Source organism: Taudactylus pleione, unplaced genomic scaffold (assembly GCF_031769625.1).
Source record: "Taudactylus pleione unplaced genomic scaffold, aTauple2 ptg000032l, whole genome shotgun sequence".
Lineage (NCBI taxonomy): Eukaryota > Metazoa > Chordata > Amphibia > Anura > Myobatrachidae > Taudactylus > Taudactylus pleione.
The window spans coordinates 2,286,935-2,313,961 of NW_028284434.1; the positions used below are offsets into that span (position 1 = coordinate 2,286,935).

At 41.9% G+C, this 27,027-nt stretch overlaps 1 protein-coding gene across 1 annotated transcript in view; it reads right to left on the reverse strand.

Moving 5' to 3' along the window:
* Positions 1–27,027, reverse strand: part of LOC148538908 (uromodulin-like) — a 202,808-nt gene that overhangs the window by 71,043 nt on the left and 104,738 nt on the right. The window contains exons 6-7 of the mRNA XM_088451929.1: positions 23,286–23,481; positions 16,787–16,930 (exon numbers count right to left, since the gene is read on the reverse strand). Coding sequence (XP_088308055.1) covers positions 16,787–16,930; positions 23,286–23,481 — 340 coding nt within the window. The remainder of the gene's footprint in view (positions 1–16,786; positions 16,931–23,285; positions 23,482–27,027) is intronic.

Sequence of the window (27,027 nt, forward strand, 5' to 3'; positions counted from 1 at the left end):
TAGAGTGAAACAGGTACAGAATAGGAGAAAAAAATAGTTTAGAACAGGCTGTTTAATTAGAATTATTTTTAATTATTTTTATTGAATAAACATTTAACTAGATAACTGATAACTGAGTGTATGTGAATAAAACAATTGGACATTCAGAATAGGTGGTGTAACTTTAAACAATTAACATTAATTACTACTATCAATTTAAGAGTGGTTCATTTTGGAAAGAAAATGTGTTGATGTCACAACCCGGGTCTGTTCCCCCTGCCGCCGGGTCACTTACCGATTCTGCCAGCATTCTCTGTCACGTCCTAGATACGCAGGCTTCAGTATTTCCTGGTCTGCTAGGCCACAGACAACATCAGAGCCTGCTCTAGAGTATTGTAATAACAAGTCCCGATCACCTGACTGTAGCAGCCAATCAAGTGACAGCCTGAGCCTTCCTGTACCACCTGACTCTGCTCAGCCTATCTGGGTAACCCTGGGGTATATATGCTGGCTCTAATAAATCACCAGTACAATGTCTAACCTCAGTCTCTACTGAGTAAGCTATGCTGTGCTCCTATTGCAATCCTGGATTTCCGTTGGTGCAGTATTGTTCCTGTTTGCTGCAAAGATTCCTGCAAGTGTTCTACACCGGTGACAGATATTCCACTGGCTGCACAGGTAATCTCAGCCTGTTCCAGTTACCTGAACCAGTACCACGCCTGTGTATATCTCATCCATGCTGCACAGTGAGTTTCTGCTGGTTCCTACTCCATTGGTGCCGTTCCTGGTATCACCATCCACTACCCATTTCGGTGTTCAGCCTGCATCCAGTCCTGCTACCATCTGAGTGCTCCTGGATCTTGGACTACAGCGACAACCCAGTTTGAGCCTGGTTAATATGTTGCCAAGATCTACCACAGTAACACCCAGTACCAGCCTGGCCAATCTACTGCTACACTCTTCTCTGCTATACAAACAACTCTGTCTACAACACTGAAGTCCCTGGTGATCTAGTGGGTATGATCCGGCACCTCCCTGCCGAGACCCGGGCTCGATTCCCCATCAGGGAAGTGTTCTCCACCTCATGCCAGGAGGTCTCCTCAGGCCTGCCAGCTTTCTCTACACACCTCCAGACACCCATACAGACTTTTCTCAGATACCGGGTCCACAAATAAATACAAGCCTAACAGTGGAACAGTGAATTGAAGTGGAAGGAAGTGATTAATGCTGCTTCAGGGTCAAGACTGGCTTGTCTACTCACTGTTTGCTGTGCTGTATTTTGAAGTGGCTGCTCAGGTAAGTTCTGTTCAAGACTTTAAGGACTGAAGTCAGGTCCATTGAGTTATGTAGTAATTTTGACATTTCTTTAAATACTGTATGTCTGTCAGAAATGTGTATATCTGTCAGTGAAGCAGTGATGTGCTGCTTTTCTGTGAGCAGTGTCTATGAGAGATTTTTTTACACTTAATGAGTGATACAGCTGTGACTTTGTGATGAGATTCAGATAACAGTGGGAAGTAGAGGTGTGGTGTGCAGTCATGCGATCTAGTGTGTCCATTCATAATAGTGGGGTTTGTCTTAATATGCCACATCATTTTCTAAATAGATATATACATTTATCATGCTTGCCAACAATCTGGTCAGCATAGTGAGGCGGATGAAGCTGTCAGGAACCGTCCTTACCCTCGGGGTGTGTTGTTCTGTCTTGGCAGGGGTCCCAGCCTGGGGGTTCACAGTGTGCTGGTGATGAGTCCTCATCATGGCAGTGGTCTCAGGGGCCTGGAGCTCTTGCAGCGTTACCACAGGGCCCGGACACTGGGTGCTGCAATAGCAGGCCCACACATCTGACTGCGTTGCCATTAGACTCCCAGTGTGGTGGTGGTCTCTGGGGGCTCAGAGCTTTGGTGGTGTTCACACCGACTCTGGACACTGGGGGTGCAACTATATTGGTCCTGGTCAGCTGATTGATGGTCTCTAGTTATAGCCAGGTTAGTGTACACCTGACTAAATCAGCCAAATCCCTGCTAGATCCAGAGTATAAGTATCCTGCTCTAACAGCAATCAGTGCCTATGCATCATTGATTATTCATGTCCTAGGCTCTTCTCCCAGCTATTGGTCTTAGGCTCCTTGATGATTCCACTCTGGCTCCAGTGTATTCTCTAACTCCGGCCCCAGTCTATTCTCCAAGTCCCGTCCAACACTGGTGCCAGTGATTACTCCAAGTTCGATCCCACTCTGACTCCAGTGTATATTTCAAGTCCGGTCCCACTCCAGCTTCAGTGTATGCTCCAAGTCCTGTGACTCTCTGGCTTCAGTGCATTCTCCAAGTCTGGTCACACTCTTTCCCAGACAGTGCTCCTAGTCTGGTTCCACTCCAGCCCCAGTGTATACTCCAAGTCCGGTCTCAATCCGGTCCCAATGCCTGTTCTGTCCAACCCCAGTCTGAATCCAGTGTCTATAAAGTATTAGTCCTAGTGTTTCTTATGTACCTTACTTCCGATACTGCCCTGCTGCATATGTATCATCATTCATACATGTATGAGGAGGAGTTATATATGACCATCTCTACTTCAAACCTCCCATACCACCAGTGAACAGGTACCTAGGTCTCTGCCAGGCAATCCAGAGTCCTGACAGGCATAAAGGGGTGTGGTGGGGACACATCATGTTGTATTAAGGGCAGAGTGGGGGTGTGACCTTGTGATTGCATCATCACAACCCGCCACCTACTACACATTGCCAAGATTACAAGCATTGTGAAGCAGAGGGAAGTGCCACAATGATGCAATTCAGCTGTGGAGTTAATTGTGTTTGTGTTATGGTGCAAGGGGGTCTGGTGATGGAGCAAGGGGAGGGGTCCAGGGGAGATTTGTCCACCTTTTTTCGGGAGCCTCCCAGCCATTCTGGGCGAGTAGGCAAATATGAGTGTGTGTGTGTATATATGTGTATGTGTGTGTGTGTATATATATATATATATATATATATTATATATATATATATACATATATATATTTCTAATTAGTTTCCCTGCTTAACTACACTACTAGAACATTGGGTCAAATTTATATTTTTAATATATATATATTAATGTTTGTATTAATTGGCTATAAAAGTACATATAAGCACATTTCTGCTGACAATGATATTTGTGCTACGCACCATGAGTAACAGAAGTTGATTAGATGCATGTCTTTTATGATGTTTTACGATGTAATATAATATTTTCAAGTAGAGATGTGCATGGACTCCTGTGTTTTTGTTTCTGTTCTAACTCACCATCATGTTTTGATTTTGCCAAAACCACCCTCAAGTGTTTTGGTTGTAGATCTGGATTTGTTTTCAAAATTTACTAAAAAACACCATTCTATTGATGCTTAATATATCGGATCGAGTCATAATAGAGGTGTCAAAAATTTGGGGCAATTCTTTTAAGCATGACCAGATGTCATAATGGTGTTTCATTCGGCTCGCAGAGCTGACTCTTCCTCATCACCAGTCGGTCTCTTGGGAAAGGTCAGTTTTTTTCTGGCAGCATCATTAACTACAGAAACTAAAGCAGGAGACATGTCATCTTTGTGAGAGATGTTTTTGGGTGTAAATAATGGGGGGACACCACCATACCCACTGTTATTTACACAGAAAAACACTGACAATTATTTGCACACACTTTTTTTTTTAAACAGGAAACATTTTTTTCGCAAATGTTTTATATATAACTGAGAAAATACACACAAAAAAAGTCTTCTTGGGGCACAGTTACCTCAAATGCTGTAGAATATTTTTTGGAAAATTAAACAATATAGTAACTGCAGAAAAAAGTGCAGGTTCACTTTAACAAGTGGGATGGAAAACCAGCCTGGAAAATTTATAGATGCAGCCCTAATGGGGGCGGGGTCTGTTGAGGGGGTGGGGTCTATCGAGGGGGCGGGATCCCTCCTCATGGGACCTGATTCTGAGTAGGACACAGTTGCGGTTTAACTTGTGTCTTTTGCTACAGTTGCGTCTGTGACCTTATGCTAAAGACGCTACAGCATTTTCTGGTGTACAGCTGTGCTTCCGAATATGCAAGAACTGAGATCCCCACTGTCAGTGTCTACATACGCTGCAATCACGCTTTGCATCTTTAGATGTCACCATCAGTCGCATTATGGGAACTTTCACCAGCCCTATGCTAGGAGCAGATCATCCATCTGAATATGGCCTCCAATGTGAACAATTCAGCATCTCTTTAGCCAACCCTCTGTAACCGCCCAACACATTTCTAGTGTACTTCTTGGTGCATGCGTCTGAATTCATACTGCAACTCTGTAACCAGCCAGGAATGCCCAACACATTTCTAGTACACTTCTTGGTGCATGCGTCTGAATTCATACTGCAACTCTGTAAGGACACGATCAGGACGCATGCGCGGTGTAACTCAGATGCATGCGCAGGTAAAAGACAATGCACACATTGGCTCTCACAGGAAAAAACACACACATTGGCCCCCACAGACAAAAAAAATACATGAGCGCCCACAAGAAATTTATAAAACATATTGGCCCCCCACAAAAAAAAACAAACAAACACATTGGCCCCCACAGGTAAAAATACAAACACATTGGCCCCCACAGGAAAAAACAACACATTGACTCCCAACAGGTAAAAGACAAATAAATGCATTGACCCCCACAGGAAGAAAAACCACATTGCCCCTGCAGGGAAAAAATAAAAACACATTGGCCTACACAAGAAAAAAATATGGTGAGCAGTCTACATCCCTGGGGTACAGGGGGGGAATGTCCATGGGCTGGGTGGTACTGTATGTTTAGGGGGCAAGGGGGTAGGGTATGAACCAGAGACTGGGGGTAGGGTGGGTTGTATTATATATAAAATCTTGTGTTGGCCGGCACTCCTAATACCTTTACACCTTGCCCTGGTACCTTTTGCTGGTGGTATGTAGTCCAAGTAATAATGAACAGCACTCAGAGACTCACAACAGACTCAGGGCCCCATTTACAAATGAACGAAAATACCAGCAGCAATTTTCGTTTAGTATCACTGTGATACAAACGAAAATGCCACTAGTATTTACTAATACTTATCCCTCCTGTGAGCTCCAGCGAAATCCTCGGCGAGGTCCTCCGCTGGGCTGCTTGCAGCCTAACGCTGCCAGCAACGGAGCCCCAGTGTTATGCGCATGCGCGACTTTGCATGACACGGGGACCCGGCAGTGCCTGGAAGGCTTCGCTGAAACCGGAAAGGCACCGCCGGGTCTCCATTGCCGGCAGTGGGGACTGCATCACTCTCACCATCTAAAAGATGGCGAGAGCGATGCTGTGAAAACAGCGGTATCGTAGATTACCGCTGTTATTAAATACAGAAAGGATGACATAACCCCTTTTAAGTGAGCGCTAAAGGGGATATGTTTCGTTAGTAAATGGAGCCCTGAGTATATCGTAAATCAATGTTTCAGGGCTGTGTGCCCTTTTATCAAGACATCATGTGTGTCCCGACCAGGGTTTCTCGGCATGCCGGCCGGCAGGTATTACCTATGAGGACGCTATGGCGAGGGGTGTCTGGTGGTGGTGCTGGTATCTGGCAGGGTGCATTGGCTGTGCGTAGTCCTGTGCAGGCATACTGTCACTCTGGTCTGGTTAGGCTTGGTGGAGCTTCCGTTCCACTCTGGCATGGGCGCCGCCATCTTGCCTCCGGTCATGTGAATTAGTCGCCCTATCCTGGTGTGTCACATGCTCTCTCTGGCCTGTCACAGTGCAGCACTGGGTATTTAAGGGAGTGTCGAGCTTCGTCCCATTGCCAGTGCAACGTGTTCCTCAGCGAGAGCTGAGAGAGAGAGAGTTCCTGTGCTCATTCACCTGTCTGTTGGGATCATTACCTAGCCTGCTTCACCCTGCCAGTTCCAGCCCCGCTAGCTCCTGCCTCCTCCATTGCCTCTCCCTTGCCTGAGTACCTGAGTGAGTTGTTACCCTGCATCTTGCCTCCACTTAATAATGTCCAGTTTCCCTGGACATTATTTCTCTGCAATCCATTTCAGCCTGCCATTCACTTCAGCCTGCCATTCACTTCAGCCTGCCATTCACTTTAGCCTGCAATTCACCTCAGCCTGCAATTCACTTCAACCTGCAATTCATTTCAGCCTCACAAACCCTGGAATACTGGACTACCTTCTTATACCACTACCTGGACTTTTTCCCATTGCTTCACTACAGTTTCCCAAGTGCACTTTAGTGCTACTCCTGGACTTTCTGTTTTGCCACATTCATGTCTGTTAAGCCACTCATTAAAAACTCCATGTTTATTTTTAAATCTGCTTCAGTGTCTGCTCCTTTTACCACCCTGGGTCCACAACAAAGCCAGAACCTCACAACGTGAGTCCCTGAATGCTGTCTCCATTATTACTTGGACATACTGTAATATAGATAGATATATCTATGTGTTATATAAAGAAAAAAAATTATAAATATACATAATAATATATATATATATATATATATATATATATATATATATATAAAATTGTAAAAAATGGGGTGCACTCACCAGTCTTCCAAGTAAAATCCTTTATTGAGTTTTATATCATAACAGGTATCACAGCATGCTGTGATACCTGTTATGATATAACTCAATCATGTTTGAAATGCGGATTGTAGTAAATAGGGGCCTAAAAGATCTACTGAAACATGCTAATTGTAAATAGGATAAAACATAACTTTTAATATGTCATTTTAAAAAGTGAGCAATATAGTACATACTGTATAGTGGCTCTTTATAGTGGTAACAGCGCAGTTATTTGAATGGCTTCAGGAACTAATTCCCAGGATATTCATCATTGCTCTGAATTGAATCACCCCCATTGTGTCTCATCATGGCACAACATATATCACAAAATAAAGTACCATGATAGTCTAGCTATGGTAAGTATATGCAGAATCTAACACATACAATTAAGTAGTCTGATTTAGGTTATTAACCACATTCCAGTGATGTGCTATGAATCCCAATATAATTAGAAGACAAATGTCAGGAATTGTGGTACCTATATAGTAATAGCACCTTTATCAACATATGAAATTAATTAATAGTCCTTACAAATGACACATATCACTCATGTTCACGCATCACATACAGTTTAAATCATAGTTTGCAATAGTAATCTGACCATTAAAGATGGAATCTGCAGCATTAACACAATGTATACATAAAGGTGTAGACCAGTGTGGACAAGTGTATATTTTGGAAATAACCAATACTACAGTACTGCACATATAATTAAATCTGGTATATCACCTTTGAAAGCATTGCAGTATAACCATAAGTAACTCTCACATAGGATTAATCTATATTGTCCTCTTTACTAACTGGAAAAAAATCTTGCCACAAAGGACTGGGTATAAATGATCACACAGCTTCCTGCTTCATAATAAGCGACCCATTATGTAGAGTGATCATTGGTCCAGCGCTGCATAGGTTACCCTACTTCTGCTTATTACTGTTGTGCTTTGCATTTAACAGTAAATGAGGGAGCAGGGGACCATGCGCTGTAGTGAAATAATGCAATAGAGGGCGACCACAATCACAAGAGGTCTTTGGCCCACTACTCTGTTGTGCTAGGCAGTGCCGGGCATCAGCACCACTTACCTATGGTGCAGCTCCTACAATGCAGTGGAGAGGAATTTAGGTAATGCCCAATGGGAGACAGGCTAATTCACTGGTTGCAATGTCGGCGTGGGTCATGTGAATGCTGTAATGGGACCCAGGAATTGGGTTGCAGATGCCAGTTTTGCCTTCAAACTTGCTCACAGTACAGCCTAGTAGTGAGCACACCAAGCTGTTTCTTTAAAGTAAGTATAGCCAATTATTGTGATCTTAAAGGCAATCCTGTATGATAGCTTTGGGTATCTGGCTATAACTCTGTGGATATACAGTATCTACATTTATATTTTGTTGAGAATTATTAAGTAATAATTGGAACAAAATTATCACTGTGGATATTAATTTGTTACATATATCATATATTTGTTTAGCTATTGTAATCACGTGTATTCAGAGGACTCTAATTCTCATGGGTGAGGGTCCGGAGTACTACTAAAAAAAAATCTGGTATTAAGAATTAAAATAATTAAAATGGCATATATATATACAGTTGCTGCTGTTCCTAAATGCTTCCACTTTTTAATAATACCACATGAGGTAGAAAAACTACCAGTCTCCCAGCGCTAATCCAAATTAAGAGCCGGATTCAATCACCGGCGATAATTTATCACTGATTTTTCATGTAAAAATGGAGAAAACTTCTCTTTTGAGAAATGAGGAAAAATGTGCAAAATCCGTATTTTTGGTAAAAATTTGAGTATTTCTTACAGAACCATTTGGACAGCCCCCCCAATGATACTTTAGCAAAAAAAAAAATCGTAACTTGCGTACTTTGGACCCAATATGTTAAACACATTTTGCACATTTTTTTCACCAGCCCTAAGCTGGAGAAAAGTTTTTTCCAGTTTTTAGGCAAACACTGAAGTTTTTTTCGTTGGCGAAATCAGCTGCAAAATCATCCGATTTCGCCAACAAAAGCCCGGTATACACTGTGTGATAAAGCAGCCGATCTGACTGATTGGTGCGATTTGGCTGCTATATCGCACCGTGTATGGGCCTGATGTCGGACCGAGGATGCTCCCGTGGGGGTCGTACATCGCATCCCCTGATCTTACTGCAGGATCATTCGATGTGTGATCCCATGCAGTGCTATGTGGGTGAGGGAGGGGGGAGCCTGCATATCGGCTGGTCGGCCACCCAATCACACCATGTCTGGGGACCACCTCGCATGGTGTATGGCCCGCATAAGTCTACAATCGACTTAAAAAAACCAGCAGCAAGTACAGGTATAAGAAGTTTTGTGCTAACTTCAAATGAATGCAAAACATGTGGAAAAAAGAATATACTGCGCTAGATTTCAGCCTGGATATATATACGAGTGAGCAGAGGAGACGGTCATCACTTTGCCGCCGGTTTGAGTGCCCAGATGGCAGGAGATACCATTTACGGGGAGTGTCGGGGGAGCCTATTATTATCCATGGTACATAGAACATGCCGGATACAAGTCAGTATTTATCTGTGCTGGGATGCCAGCACAGATAATTTCATATATTACCAAAAGCTACTGACACCTTATTAACTGTGGTACAGATAATAAACTTTTATCATGTACATTCCGGCTGAATAAGTAAGTGTGCACAAGTGGAACAAGCACATATCTGACATACAGTATATGCAAACATAAAGCTGGTACCTATGAGCAAACGATCTTTTAAATAACAGAATTGCCTTTTTTATATTGTGCTTTTTCTTATTGTAATTTTTATATCTGTCTGGTACAGTATGTTACACGTATCAATGTCTGTATCATATTATGATCACCAATAACTGAGATAAAGTGTAACTATTTATATTTGCTACAGGCTCATATTTTCCAATTATACACAAGGTGTGATTTAGCGTAGAACTTATGGTGCGTACATACGGTATGATAAAAATGCACAATATTAATGATAACGATATTGATCACTTAATGATATTTGTTGCAATTTTATTCTCTTCAAATTTTAATATTATATATATATAATATATATATATATATATATATATATTCCAAAGGGATCCGGCACTAACTGAAACAATAAACTGTACCTCGTTGCCTGCACATATGCGTCCAGACTACAGACTCACAATTGTAGAAATAAATCTAGTGCGGCACTCAGAGGGTTTAGAATGCAAAAGAAGGATTTTACTCCTGTGGTCAACGTTTCCATGAATTAACATTTTCGTCAGGACAAAGTATACAACATAAACTCACCCTTTTATGTGTTCACCCTTCACCATGCTGGAACGCTGACTCCCGCTAGTTCAGTCGGGAGGTCGCGCTCCTGATGACATCACCCAAGTGTTCCCATCACCATAGTTACAATCAGTGTGATTGCAAACAAAGGAAATGTAAATGACAGTACATATCAGTATTAAAAACACCCATAACTGAGTGTAACCATAAGAAAGAATAAGTAGAAGACACATGGTTAAAAAATATTCCTGCAAATGTAACTCATCTATTCACGGACATAATAAAGCCTAAACAGCATAAACATGATGCCAATATCGCCATCTAGTGGCAAGAAAAAATAATTACATGCTAAATGCATAATGAGGTGCATGAAAAGTAGAATGCACAAAGGATCCAAGCGACTAATAGGGGTATTCAATATGGGTGCGATAACATCGTTTGTTGCGTTAATATCGCACATTTAAACTTTTTTGCGTTAATATCACTGGTTTTAGTTTTACACCGTATTCAATTTCAAAGACTTATCGCAGTTTTGAAAAGTCTTTGCTAAAAAACGGGGATAAGTTTTCACCATTGAATAGGTGTCGAAAAAAAGTGCAGAATTGGGGTTTTTGGGTGCAGGCTTAAAAAAAATAGCCTGCACCCCTGGGAATGACATTTAAAAAAGAACTGTGCCAAAAAAAGTTTTAAAAAAAATAGGGACACCCCAAAAAATTAATTTAAAAATTGGGGTGGAAAAAAAAAATGGGAAAAAATTCTTTAAGAATAGGGAAATAGGTTCAGGGCTATTCTGCAAGTATGCGGCAGATGTTTTCTAGAATAGAATTATAGCGACAGGTGCACAAATGCAGAATTTTTAAAAACTTACTTTAGGGACTTAAAAATATGCTAGTACCCATTTTCATGTACCCCAAATTTGATGGGACCACTTAATAAAATGAAAAAAATAACCTAAGTGCTCTTCTGCACCACTTCTTCAATGTCGGAAAAAAACACCTGCTGCGGCTATTTAAAACCCCGACTTACAATTTAAGGCTAAAACGGGGGTACCCATAGTGATCCCCCATGTTTTTACAACTTTAGGGGGGTCTTACAATTATTTTAAGGAAAAATTCATAACTTTATGCAAATCCAACTTTGGAGTTTCCCGTTTTCGTTAATTTTATTCTGAATATGGGGATAAGCGGGAGTGCTCACCATACCTTTACGCAGAAAAAAACTCCGATATGAAATGTTAACTTCTCCAGGGAAGCTAACCTTTCATATTGAATACCCCTCTAAGAGAAATAGAATATTTATAAAAAAGTTATGTTAATAGAAAGTATTTATAAGAAATTCTGTAGTCCAAGGGACTCATTGAGTCCCTTGGGTGCCAAGGAGTCCAATCGGAATATCCAACTCAACTCCCTCTGGAACAATAGCTTTTTACGATCCCCACCTCTTGTCAGTGGGGGAATGTGGTCTATGATCTTGTGCTTCATAGACGTCAAAGAATGGCCCATGTTGTCAAAGTGCCTAGCCACCGGTTGTTCATTACCGATCTATGCAATGCCATCCTTTCTTTAAATTGTCTTTCTGTTTTCCAAACATAAATATTACAACATTGACAGGCAATATGTCACAAAACGACTATGGCAAGATAATCTGTGCTGGATGTTGAATACCCGACCAGACATTGGATGCTTAATAGTGTCTCCTGTCAGCATGTAGTTGCAGGTAACACACCCTGTGCATTTATAACATCCTTTTTTAAGTGGCATAAAGCAAGAGGAGACTCAACTCTTCCCCATATTGCTAATGTCAGTATTGACCAAGTAATCCCTAATATTTTTACCTCGTGAAAAGCAAGGCAAAATGGTTTTGTTTTTGAATACTCTGGTTTCAGTATCAGATATCATAATATGCCAGTTAGATTTGATAGATTTGCGTATTTTATGACTATTAAAATCATTTGGCCCACCAGATTCAATGGTATCATTCATATCCTTCCTTACACTTCTTAGATAGAAGTGTTTGTTCCCGTGGGATACCCAATGCTTTGTTTCTAGCTAAATTGAGTATTACTGGATCATAACCTCTTTCAAGAAATTTGTTATACATTATATTCAATTGTTTTGTCAATTCCGACTGTTCACTACAAATCCTGCGCACCCTCAAAAATTGGGAGTACGGAAGACTGTGTGTAATAGATTCAGGATGGAAACTGCTGGATACAATTAATGTGTTGCGATCGGTATCTTTAACAATATTGTGGTCTGTAATTTGCTTCCCTAATGTATATAGTAACATCAAGGAAATCAATCCTATCCTCACATATCTTGTATGTGAATTTGACAGGGCTCTCACTTGATTGTGACCATCAATAAGGTGACTCAATATAAGTGCAGACCCTGTCCAAATCAATTAGATATCATCATTATAGAGAGTATAATATAGTACCTTGGCACGTATATCTGGATCCGAAAAAAATAACCGGTTCTCTACTTCAAGCATAAACGCATTCGCGTACACAACCTTGTACCAGGGGCAGTACTTTGGTCGGGGTTAGCCATTTTATGGGTGTTTATAATACTGATATGTACTGTCATTTAAATTTCCTTTGTTTGCAGTCACACTGATTGTAACTATGGTAATGGGAGCACTTAGGTGATGTCATCAGGAGCGCGACCTCCCGACTGGACCAGCAGGAGTCAGCGTTCCAGCATGGTGAAGGGTGAACAAATAAAAGGGTGAGTTTATGTTGTATAGTTTGTCCTGATTAAAATGTCAATTCGTTGACCACAGGAGTAAAATCCTTCTTTTGCATTCTAAACCCTCTGAGTGCCGCACTTGCGCTCTCTCTCTCTCTCTCTCTCTCTCTCTCTCTCTATATATATATATATACTGAAACCTAGCGCAGTATATTCTTTATCTTTCCACTTTCTTAAAATATATCTTACAGTTGACCATGGAATATCCAGCTGGGATGAAATTTCACAAACAGTCTTTTTGCAAAAGTAGCATCCTATCACAGTGACATGTTGAAAGTCACTGAGCTCTAATTTTGTATCTAAAATGTTTACAAATGGAGACTGCATAGCTAGGTGCTTAATTTTATACACCTGTGGCAACGGGTCTGAAGAAAACACCTGTTAATTATTGAATTGGCTAAAAATTGTTGTCCATATACATTTGTATGTGTGCATGTATATATGTATGTATGTGTGTGTATATATATATATATATATATATATATATATATATATATATATATATACACAATACACATGTCTGGAAATATAGTGACCAGTGTTAAGAATATATATTTCTAAATAGAATAATACATTCTAATTTATACACTAGATGAAATCTCTGGAAAATAATTGTGTAAGTGAAGTAATCATGTTCAAATAATCTTATAAAAATGGCTCAGTGAAAGTTTGTTTATATATAAGGTACAGTGATTTGTGTTTAGTAAAGTGTTTGTTGTGTATGGCAATTACTGAAATATGATAGTGAAAAGATATGACAGGAAAAAAAGAGGTATGGTAGAAAAAAAGTGAATTTATAAATACTTTGAAAATTGATATAATAGTGTAAGTGATATTTGAAAAAATTATGTGAAGACATGCATCTATAAAAATAGAAGAAAAATTAAAAGGAAAGAAAAAGTGAAAGAGAAAAATGGAGGACTACCAAAGTGGTGATAAACCTGTAAGACAATATGTTAGAAGATGTAAATAAAATTATGTAGGTAAGAAGGCCCCATAATTGATTTATTATTTCATCCCTTTGGATGCAAGTGTTGCTAAATGAAAAGTCCATTCACTTGCTCAAGAGAAAGTTTGTAAGATTACCCCTCCTTATACGAAGATTCACTTTTCTCAAGACTACACATGATAAGATCCATTTGTTTGTTGGAATATTTCAAATTTAATTCCGAGCCACAGTGTAAGCTGCTTCATTATTTGTAAATTTGTAGACGCATTGTGGATTTTGCAAATATGTACTAATATTCTGTGTTTTATTGACCTTGTGGTCATACCCACATATCTTTTTTCCACAACTGTACATAAGTAGTATATAATGCCTTCTGTTTTACCAAATCTTTCTTTGATTTATTTTGTTTTTGGCAGGTTTTGCATAAGCAACAAGGATATGATCCTACAATTGATGTTGTTTTCAGGAGATTTTTTTCAGGAGGTTTTTGGTATAATGGCTATGCACCTAGTGGTATTTTAAATTTCTGGATCTCCACCAACTCATATATACAGATTTATCCAGTTTCTTAGATAAGTCATTACCAATTAATAGTATTGGCCAATATATCTGAATGGCGTTTCTTAGTTCTTTCCATAGTAGTCAAAAATTCCCAACAAATCTGAGCTTTTCCACCTTTGGGATTTTCTTATTGTCATGAAAGATGAGATTTTCTGTAGGCATGCTGCAATGTTTTGGTTTTTGTTTACTTTTTTGATGAATGTATTACTGTAGCCTCTTTCTCTTAGTCTATTAGATAGTTCAAGGCTTTGCTCATTGAATCTATTGTCATCGGAGCAATTTCTACCGCACATAAATTCTCCTTTGGTGACATTTTTGATGGTGGCAGGGAAATGATAGGATGTTTAATGTAAAAGACAGTAACAACTCTTTATCATCATTCCAGACAATAAACACAAAATCTATGTATCTAATCCAATTTATTATGTGGGATGTGAAATTGTCATTGTTCTCAATGAATACTATATCCCTCTCCCACCATCCTAAAAACAGGTTTGCATATGTAGACATACATGCTGATCCCATTGCAGTGCTCCTGAATTGTAAGAAATATTCGTCATTGAAGGTAAAGATTTTTTTTGTGTACTATGAAATATAATAATTTCAAAAGAAAAGCATGAAAATCTTTAAAACCTTTTGTCAACATTAATATTTTTACCACCTGTATCAATGTGATGTAGAGGGCTTTTACAGTACATCCAATATGATCAGGTATTGGCCCTCTCCCAGTTTGAAGCAATTTAGTTTTCTTATGACATCTGAGGTGTCCTGGCCATAAGAAGGTTCAAGGTAGGCATATAACAGTGTCTCAAGGAGATCCCAAAAATTGCTGGCTTGTTCTGACAAGCCTCCTATGCCAGACACTATGGGGTACATATTTACTAAAGTGAGAGTTTTTAGAAGTAGAGATGTTGCCCATCGCAACCAATCAGAGTCTACTTAACATTTAACTAGCACCTTATATAAGATAAAAGCTAGAATCAGACTGTTTGCTATGGGCAACATCTCCACTTCTAAAAACTCATACTTTAGTAAATACACCCCATGGGTCGGCCCAGTGGTGATTTGGCATTCTTGTTAATTTTAAAAACCATGTAGAATGTTGGAGTCTTGAGGTTCTGAAGCTGTAGGTATCCATTCCCAGACAGGGTTTCACTGATCATTTTGTTATATATAGTATTATAGTTTTCAGTCAGATTTAGAAGTATCCAAAAGTATCCACTGATAGCAATGAGTGTCAAATAGTTATCTCTTAGCCTCCTCCAAGTACATGTTTGTAGGCCAGAGGACAACATTATCACCCTTTTCTGAGGGCTTAACCAGGACATCACTGCTAATTATATAATATGTTAATATTGAATCTATCATATTTATCAGTGGTCCCATTATGTGGACTTGAACTTTAAATTTAACAAGTTTGGAACTTTCTTGTGGACCGCAAAAGGCAGTATAACATTTAAGAGTATGAACAACAATTAATATTAATAAACAACAAGTTATCTATCATGCGCTCCTCTAAATAGAACCGGAGTGGGTTTGGGACCTGCTATTGCTGGTGAGGTCACCACTCTCCTAGATTACAATTAATATTACAGTGTTACTATTGACTCAGGAGTATAAATATTGGTACAAGAGGGTGTTCTATGTAGATTTCTAGGTTGCTTTAAGATGTTTCTTTTAATTAATGTATTACATTTTTTTATGTGCACACATTTTGCAGAGCTTTACAGAGAACATTTAGTCATGCACATCAATTTATGACGTAGTTGATCTTACAATCTATATTCACATGTACACATATATACACACTAGGGTTAATTTTTTTTTGTTATAATCCAATTAATTTACACTTACACTTATGTTTTTGGCTTGTGGTAGAAAACTGGGGCACACAGAGAAAACTTGCTCTAACACAGACAGAACATACAATCTCCATGCAGATAGGGCCTTGGTGAGAATTAAACCCAAGACCTCAGTGCTGTGAGGTTTTAAAGCTAACCAAATTATTTTAATTGTCATTTATATTTTTATTTATTAAAAAATTAAATTATACATTTATTAATAATTTGATGCATATTAGGATCAAATAATTTCATTAAATAAGTTAATGTTGAATGCAGTGTTGACTCTTTTGCATATTTCTTTTTCATTTGATTTCTTTCAGGTTTAATTTTTACATATTCTGATTCTTGATTATATAAAAAATATATCTAGTGCCAAAGACGGAATTTATTATTTTTTTAGTCTTTAGAGTAGCATATAATTCCTTAATAATTCAAGTAAGGGGAGCAAGAAGTCGGAGCTCACTTTTTAAAATTTACTGTATATCTAAAAGGGAAATTAGCCTTTAAAATGTCTTTTCAGTAGCTCTTCTGTTATGCAGGAGGTCGTTGACTTTGGATACTCAAAGGGAGTATTTCAGACAATCTGGTTCAGAGGGGACTTGGAGGAATGAGCATTTAAAAATGGTGAAATAATAGGAATCAATTATTATTATTATTATTATTATTATTATTATTATTATTATTATTATTAATAAAATACAATGCATACAGTATTTTTCTCATTTTGTTTTAAAATAAAAAACATATCAATTGCATATTGTAATTCTGTTTCAGAGACCTCCAAATTTTTGATTTTACAAGGAAAAACTTTACTGTTTTGTGATATCCACAAATTGTTATTAATTTAACATTTATATATTTGTAGTGTACCTTTATATCCCAGAACGCGTACAGAATACTGGTATATATATATAGCAGATATATTGATTGTCCAAAGTCCAGTGTCTGGATTTTCCACATAGATAAATGAACCCCAGTATTGTGATACCATACTATTGGTATTTGCCTGGACACCTATAAAAAATAGAAGGTTTTGAAGACTGTAAATGAGAAAGCAAACTTGTGTTCTATTAAAGTCTAAAGCAAAAGAAAAAGAGAATGTCCACACAGACAATAATAATAGTACATCATGCTTTCCCAATCATCAAATAGCTAATAATGTCAATTACTGTATTATGACAATGAGATGCACCAAGAAATAAGGCTATCAGGTATAATAAAATAAAGAAAAAAGTATTCTGACAAGGGCCACTCACGGACTGATAAGATTTAATCCAATACAGAAAAAAAAATTAAGCATTCTAATGACCCATATACACAATTAAAACATAACAACACTTATTGCATTCCTATGATTAAGTCATATGAGAAACATGCATCAGGCTTTTGCACTCAACATACTGGTTAGCATTATAATAACTGTCATCAGGGGCGGATTGGGCCGCCGGGATGCCAGGCTAGTTCCCGCTGGGCCGGTCCTCTTGGTGGCTGGTAGCCGCCCAGCCCGCACAGCAATGACTGACCCCCTTCCATGAGCCTCTGTTTCCCCGTTCTACTGCTGCTGATGCTGTACAGCTTCTGCGTGCAAAAACTTTAGTGACATTAAAAAAATGGCCGATGGGGGAGCTGCTGTGCATGCCCAGCTGCAGTAGCTCCTCACATAAGCCTTTGCGGAGCCCGGGACCATCACTCAAAACTGACGGCCCACCTCCAGCCCCTCCGCAGCACACCTCCAGTGACAGGCACACACATGCAGCAGAGCAGATGCAGCACAGTGCGAGCTGCAATACAAAGGGAGCCGGTGGTGGCTGCTACTTATCTGTGCTGTCATACATTGACTGACCGCCATGCGAGGGCTGGAGATGTCAGTCTGGTCACTATGACAGTGACTGACAGCACCGGCACGAGCCTTTATAGCCACCGCACATGGGCCCGCCCCCTCCCTTTCTCACTGGTGGTGGCTTTCAGCGGAAGTGCTGTGGGACCTGTTCCTTCTCCGTGGTCACTACGCGGGTGTGAGCCTGTGCTGCTCACCAACTAAATGACCCAGCCAGCACAGGGCACTGCACATATCGGGGCTGAACCTAGTCAGCCCTCCTCTTCCTGATGACCTCGCCTGAGTCACTGCCTTTTCTACAGGAATGAAAAAAAAAACAGGTACCATGGGGGCACTGTATGTATTGGGGGATAACACGGGGGAAGGGGGCACTGTATGTATTGGGGGATAACATGGGGGAAGGGGGCACTGTATGTATTGGGGATAACACAGGGGAAGAGGGCACAGTGTATTGGGGGTAACATGGGGGAAGGGGGCACTGTGTATTGGGGGTAACATGGTGGAAGGGGGCACTGTGTGTATTAGGGGTAACATGGGGGAAGGGGGCACTGTATGTATTGGGGATAACACGGGGGAAGGGGGCACTGTATGTATTGGGGGATAACACTGGGAAGGGGGCACTGTGTGTATTGGGGGTAACATGGGGAAGTGGGAACTGTGTGTATTGGGGGGTAACATGGGGAAGGGGCACTGTGTGTATTGGGGGGTAACATGGGGGAAGGGGGCACTGTGTGTATTGGGTGGTAATACAGGGGCACTGTGTGTACTGGGAGTTAATATGGGGGCACTGTGTGTACTTTGGGGTAATATGGGCACTATGTGTACTGGGGTAATATGGAGGTGTTGTGGGGGCAATATGGGGGGTAATATGAAGGTGTTGTGGGGGCAATATGGGGGGTAATATGGAGGTGTTGTGTTTACTAGGATAAAATGGGGGTGCTGTGTGTACTGGGGGTAATAGGGTGCTGTGTGTATTGGAGGTAATAGGGTGCTGTGTGTACTGGGGGTAATTTGAGGGCGCCATGTATACTGGGGGATAATAGGATAATATGAGGGTGCTGTGTGTACTGCAGACTAGTATGGTGGAGGACACTTTATACTGAAAGGTATTATAGGGGTGCTGCGTGTACTGAGAGAAATTATGGGAGACACATTGAGGAGTGTTAGAAATGTTTTGGGAGATCCTGTGTGGTTACAGGGTGTTGGCTAATCAGACACAGATATCAATAGTATGGGGTGTTATTGGAGTGACATAGGCATGTTACTGGAAGTGGATTCATACAGAGACGCTGAATCACTCACATTGGAGACCATAGTCCAGGGCCGGCGCTATCACTAGGCAAACTTAGGCAGCTGCCTAAGTGTGCTGGCACTGCAGGGCGTTAATGTGGACCACACATAAGTGCCATCCGCACTACACTATTAGTATAACAAACACACAGCCGCCGGCGCCGGCAGCTGTGTGTTTGTTTTAGCAGCTGAAGAGAGTCAGTCAGACTCTCATTGGATGCTGTGCCCACTGCGGGAGCTGGGCATCCCGCTCCTGCAGTGAGTGATGGGAGAGACATCATCTCTCCCATCATGCAGAGCATGCCGGCTCGGGAGGACGCCAGACGGAGGATCAGATGCCGGAGCGTGGATTAAGGTAAGTGGAGTATTTTTTTATCTTCATGTGTGTCTGGCCAGGGTGGACTGACTACTTCTAAGGGCACTGCCGGAGGGGGGGACTACTACTACTAAGGGCACTGCCGGAGGGGGGTGACTATTACTAAGGGCACTGCTGGAGGGGGGGACTACTACTACTACTAAGGGCACTGCTGGGGGGGAGACTACTACTACTAAGGGCACTGCTGGAGGGGGAGAGACTACTACTACTAAGGGCACTGCTGGAGGAGGGAGGACTACTACTACTAAGGGCACTGCTGGAGGGGGGCTACTACTACTAAGGGCACTGCTGGGGTGGACTACTACTACTAAGGGCACTGCTGGAGGGGGGGAATACTACTACTAAGGGCACTGCTGGGGGGACTACTACTACTAAGGGCATTGCTGGGGAGGGGACTACTACTACTAAGGACACTGCTGTGGGGACTACTACTACTAAGGGAACTGCTGGGAATACTACTGAGGGTACTGATGGTGGGACCACTACTGGGGGACACTGCATAGAGGGGGATTACTGGGGGGACTGCTACTGGGGCCACTTCTGGGGGGACTACTACTGGGAAGTACATGGGGGGATAACTGCTGGGGGGATGCTACTGGAGGCACTGCTGGGGGGACTACTACTACTGGGGGCACTGCACTGGTGGGACCACTACTGGGGGCACTGCATAGGAAGGGATTACTGCTGTGGACAGTGCTGGGGGGGACTACTACTAGAGACACTGCTGGGGGAGAGCTGCTACTCGGTGGATTACTAATGGGGGCACTGCTGGGAGGGAGACTACTACTAGGAGCACTGCATTGGGGGGACCACTACTGGGGGCACTGCAAAGGGAGGGTTACTACTGGGAGCACTATATAAAGGGCACTGCACAGGTGGGGGACTGCTGGGGGCACTGCATAGGGGGGCCACACCTGTAGTAGGGGCACTATATTGGGGTCACTGCATGGGGGGACCACTACTGGGGGCACTGCATAGGGGGGACCACTTCTGCCAGCACTACTGGGGCACTGTGTAAGGGCATGTGTAGCTATCGAGGTGGGGGGGTGTAAGGCTGAAGAAATGCCTATGGTGCCAATAAACCTTGCACCGGCCCTGCAATAGTCAGACAGATGATCTGCACTTAGCGTAGAGCTCAGTCAAGTTTTAATGGTGAGACAGATGTTGGCATATACAGAAGCACAAAGCATGACTGCAGCATCTATGGACACTGACAGTGGGCGTCTCAGTCCTTGCACATTCAGACACACAGATGTGCACCAGGGAAGGGATATGTAGCAGCATTAGCATTAAGTCACAGGCACCAATGCAGCAAAAGACACAGAGATGGGCACAACTGCCGCTGACTAATGTAGGGTACACACGGTCAGACCATCAGATAATGATCATTATCTGATCGTCCTGCATGTGCTGGATCAGTATACGTTTATGATGCCAATGGTCACAATGTCGACCGCCGGCATCTAGACTTCAGAATTTCGGCGAGGGTTAACTAACCTACGCCGGGAAACTGGCGCCCGGCATCCCGATCATAGGACAGCCGCGTGGGGAGGGTTAGGTTTAGGGTTCCCGGGGGGGACTTAGGGTTAGGCACCCCCCAGGAGGTTAAGGTTAGGCTAGGGGGAGGGAGGGTTAGTGTTAGGCACCCCCGGGGGAAGGTTAGGGTTAGGCACCCCCCCGGGGGACTTAGGGTTAGGCAGTGGGGAAGGGAGGTTAGGTTTAGGCACTTACAGGGGGGATTAGGGTTAGGCACAGGGGGGAGGTTAGGGTTAGGCACCCTAAAGGAGGGTTAGGGGGTACAGTTAGGTTAGCTTATACTTACCTTCTCCACGATCGGGATTTCCTGCCATGTCGGGCTGGCATTGCCGGGATTTCCTGCCATGCAGCTGGCGGTGTATCATACCGAATGCGCTGGATCAAACATCCAGCACATGCAGCAACCCCCCAACTACTATAATGACCCATGATCAACGATTGCGGGTCCCTATAGTAAAAAGGCTAACATGGTCGATATCGACCATGTTGGCCTGCATGCACGGGCAATGGTCGATATCTATATCGACCATCGTTTGGTCATTTGAGGGGGCCGGAAACAAGATGATATTAACGATAATGATATTGTTCATATCGTCCTGTTTAATCATACTGTGTGTACGCAGCATAATTATCAGGCTCTATGAGGAGGGAGTATCCTGTCCCTCCACAGACCCCACCCCCTCAACAAACTCCACCCCCATTAGGGCTGCTTACAGAATTTTCCCGGGCTGGTTTCCCATCCGAATCCGCCCCTGACTGTTATCCTCCACTTTTACTCTCATGCTAAAAATGTATTTACTTTGAAAGGATGTCATGAATGCCTGTTAATCATTTGCTAGTTCTGGCTGGTGGTGTGATTTCCACTGACAACATTGTATCCAGCATTATTAGCATTTGTGCATTGTGCTATGTCTCAATGCTGCATGTACTCACACATGTGCACAATATCAATTACAGTGCAATTACAAGAACAGGACATTGAATAAATATATTCTACTCAGAATAAGAGCATTAACATATTATGCTGAGATTGGGTTTGGTACAGGATGCCGGTGCTCAGGATCCCTGTGGGTGAAATCCTGAAACCAGCATCCTGACAGAGCTAGGATACTGACACCTGTCAGTAGGTTTCCCAACCCTCTCCCTACTTCTATGTGCTGGGATTATGACTGCATCCCTGAGATCAAATGCTGCATGAACCTACCTGTTTTGGGTCAATTTTTCCCATTTCAGCTAATATGTGTTGTATGCACTACCATGCAATATAATAAAATTAACAAAAATGGCAGCTGCTCAATCAATCTAGCAGTACTAATCAGGTGCATGAAAGGGAGGGGTCATACTAAGTAGAAAAAGGAGGGTGATTTAACCCCCTATTGTACCTCAGCACACTGAATAATACCTGCAACAATATATGAAGACTATATGGTCATAGAAATTCAGAGATATTAGTTGCATGCATTTGCAAATACATGGGAGGCTGCTGGGCCACGTCACGGCTTCTCTGTTACCAGCAGTCCCTAACACTAAGGGGTTCACGTCCGGGGCGCAGTGCACCCCAAAAAACATCCAGCCCAGGACCCCCCCAGGGCATCACACGAAAATGGAAAAAGAGTGACAGTGCAGTGTAAAGTATAGCTGTGTGTAAGTAATCATTAAGTGTGGAATGAGAGGTTAAAATATATGTGAAAAAATACATGAATAATAAACAAACATAAAAGGTGATGTGAAAAGCAACTATGTGTATTAAGTGGTGATGCCCTGAGGAGGCCCAGCCAGACCAGTCCCGGGGGCCCTACGCCCAAACGCTCACCCCAAATGTAAAATATACCAATTATAAGGCCTCATGATAAAGGCACATATATAATTTTGTCAAATGTAAGGCCTCATGATAAAGGCACATACATAAATGCATCCAAATTGAGAGCCAGCTTACCTGGCAGTCACCCCTGGGAACTCCAACTAGCACTACTAGAACCAGCATGCCCTACTAATGCTGGCTCCTTCATGCAACTCATAACAAACAAACAAAAATGGCAGCTGCTCAATCAATCTAGCAGTACTAATCAGGTGCATGAAAGGGAGGGGTCATACTAAGTAGAAAAAGGAGGGGGATTTAACCATGTTACCATGTTATCAGCTGTGATAGCAAATATGTCCGCTGCTGACTCAGGCCCAAAGATTGTAAGAAACCTGAATGTCACCCGTGCCATAAAATATGGTTTATAGATAGTACAACACCACCCAACACTACCACAATAAGTCTGTCTGAATGTGTAATACAACATCTACACAACTGCAATAACACAATTTAAGCACTATGTTCTTACCAGAAGGTGAGTTAATGATGATTGAACAGCTGTAACAATTTGTAGTTACCATTAGGAAAGTAAAATTTGTTGATACTGAGATAGTAGCATCATAGCTATAACTGTCATAGTAATTGTCCATTTCTTGATCAATGGAGAGCAATCGTGTTGTGCTGTTAAGTGGAATCTGGAGTAAGATCTCGAAAAAATTTGCCACCTAAAAGAAGTCAATTGTGGTAGCAAAAGTAAATATATACAGTATACATTTAAAGTAAATTAAAAGAACTACTTATATAGTATATTACTGATAATTACACTAGAAACATTTGCAATAAGGCAATGCTATTAAGGGTATATACATGATCACAATTTAATAGTAATTGAAAATTTTAGTTAGCTGATGAAATATTCATAATTTTTCTTTGAGGGACAAGTGGATATCATGTGACCCAAATTTACATACAGTAGGAAACTATTTACACAAGGAAAATATGTCAATAGGCATACAGTTGCTCAGTTATTCTCATTTCAAGATGCCCCACTATAACATAGAGATAGTGTGGGGAAAGTCTTGTACACATGAATATTGTCTGGACAGTTGTTCATAAATGTGAAACTCATATTTACAGTATTTATATAAAATGTAATTAAATACAAATATAAATTAAATGCAACATCAGTAGGAATCTTCTTTCCAGCAGAAGTCCAATTGGAAATGGAAATTAAGCACCCACAATTTTAATTCAATTGCAATACTAATGATATAAACACTATCATGAGGAAAGATCAATATTACATTAACCAATCAGAAAAGGCTAGCTTGTGGTGAAATCATCATCATCATCATCATCATCATCAATATGTATTATTTCTCCAGCCCTCCAGCCAGTGGAGTAGCCAGCTTTAGATGTATTTGAGAGTGAACAAGGAAAACTTGTCACCCAGGCCCAGGTGTTTCCTATGTGCCCTATATAAGGCCCATTAGATCTACTATATGCATTCCATCTGTGTGTCCTGTTTTATGATATCCCTCATCTGTATGTCCAAAATTGTGCCCATCCGACCTGTATTGTGCCCTACACACACTTTGTAGTCTGTTTAGTACACTCCCTCACTTCCCCTGTATGATTTATATCATGTTTTATACACCCATGTATTATGTCCTTCTCCATTCCCCTGAATGCCCTATATTATATATTCTTTTCACATTGTGTCTTCAGACCTCCAGCATCTATGTCCTATTCTCTGCTGCCTCCACCTCCCCATCATCTTCATGTCCAATTCTGTGCTGCCCCCTTATAATTTGTATGTCCTATTCAGTGCTCCCCCACTATCATCTGAATATCCTGTTCTGCCATACCACCAACTGTATGTCCTGTTCTGTGCTGCCCTCATCATCTATATGTCCTGATCTGTACTATCCCACCCTCCCCATCAGCTGTATGCCCTGTTCTGTGCTGCCCTCATCATCATCTATATGTCCTTATCTGTGCTATCCCACCCTCCCCATCAACTGTATGTCCTGTTCTGTGCTGCCCTCATCATCTATATGTCCTGATCTGTGCTATCCCACCTTCCCCATCAGCTGTATGTCCTGTTCTGTGCTGCCCTCATCATCTATATGTCCTGATCTGTACTACCCCACCCTCCCCATCAGCTGTATGTCCTGTTGCTGGCTGCTCACTCTATTATCTGTCTCCTTTTCTGTTCTGCCCCACATTATCTGGCCTGTCCTGTGCTGCCCATCCATTTTCTGTTATGTTCTGTGCTTTACTCTGTTGTTTGTATGTACTGCTTTGTGTTGCTGCTATCATCTGTATGTCCTGTCCCTCATCTGTTTGTCCAGTTTTGTGCCCCTCCATAATTGGTGTGCCCTGCTCTGTGCTTTTCCCCATCATATGTGTGTCTTATTCTATGCTGCCCCATCATCTGTGTGTATTGTTCAGTGCTTCCCCATCATCTTTATTTCCTGTTCTGTGCTGCTCTAATCATTTGTATGTTGTGTTCTGTGCTGCCCCCCCATCATCTCTATGTCCTGTTCTGTACTACCCCCTATTATCTGTATGTCCTGTTCTGTACTACCCCCTATTATATATATATATGTCCTGTTCTGTGCTGCCATCCCCTAATGATCTGTATGTCTGCTTCTCTGCTGCCACATCCCATCTTCTGTATGTCCTGTTTTGTGCTTCCTCACCCTCATCATCTGTATGTCCTGTTCTGTGCTGCCCCCAATCAATATTGATATGTCCTGTTCTGTGTTATCCCCTTCTCACTAGCAGTATGTCCTGTTTTGTGCTGTCCTCATCATCTGTATGTCCTGTTCTGTGCTGCCCCCTTCATTTTTGATATGTCCTGTTCTGTGTTATCCCCTTCTCACTAGCAGTATGTCCTGTTTTGTGCTGTCCTCATCATCTGTATGTCCTGTTCTGTGCTGCCCCCTTCATTTTTGGTATGTCCTGTTCTGTGCTGCCCCCTCATTATTGGTATGTCCTGTTCTGTGTTATCCCCTTCCCACGAGCAGTATGTCCTGTTTTGTGCTGTCCTCATCATCTGTATGTCCTGTTCTGTGCTGCCCCTTTCATTTTTGGTATGTCCTGTTCTGTGCTGCCCCCCTCATTATTGGTATGTCCTGTTCTGTGTTATCCCCTTCCCACTAGCAGTATGTCCTGTTTTGTGCGGTCCCCATCATCTGTATATCCTGTTCTGTGCTGTTGTCCCACTCATCATCTTTATGTCCTGTTCTGTGCTGCACTCGATCATTATCACTAATTCTGGTTGTTTGCTGACCACACATCATCGTCATCTGTCTGTTTTGTTCTGCGCTGCCCCCTATCACCTGTATGTCCTGTTCAATGTCCCCCATCATATGTCCTATTCTGTGCTGCCTCACCATCATCTGTATGTCCTGGTCTATGCTGCCCCCCTTAACACTAGCAGTATATTCTGTTCTGTGCTACACCCCATCATCTGAATGTCCTGTTCTGTGCTACACCCCATCATCAGAATGTCCTGTTCTGTGCTGCCCCATCATCTGAATGTCCTGTTCAGTGCTGCCCCATCATCTGTATGTCCTGTTCTGTGCTGTTCCATCATCTGTATGTTGTGAGCATATGCTTACCCACATTATCTGTATATCCTGTTCTGTGCTGCTTCCCTCAGCATCTGTATGTCCTATTCTATGCTAGCCCCCTATCATCTGTAAGTCCTGTTCTGTGCTTCCACCCTTCTCATCTTCTGTATGTTCCATTCTGTGCTTCCCCCTTTATTATCAGTATGTCCTGTTCTCTGCTAGCCCCATCATCTGTATGACCTGTTCTCTGCTAGCCCCATCATCTGTATGTCCTGTTCTCTGCTAGCCCCATCATCAGAATGTCCTGTTCTGTGCTGCCCCATCATCTGAATGTCCTGTTCAGTGCTGCCCCATCATCTGTATGTCCTGTTCTGTGCTGTTCCATCATCTGTATGTTGTGAGCATATGCTTACCCACATTATCTGTATATCCTGTTCTGTGCTGCTTCCCTCAGCATCTGTATGTCCTATTCTATGCTAGCCCCCTATCATCTGTAAGTCCTGTTCTGTGCTTCCCCCATCATCTCTTTGCGCTATTCTGTGCTGCCCCACATCATCTGTCCTGTTTTGTGCTGTCCCCCTTATCATCTATATGTGCTGTTCTGTTCTGTCCCCTCATTATCTGTATGCCCTGTTCTGTGTTGCCCACCACATCATCTGTAGGTCCTATTGTGTGCTGCCCTCCATCTCT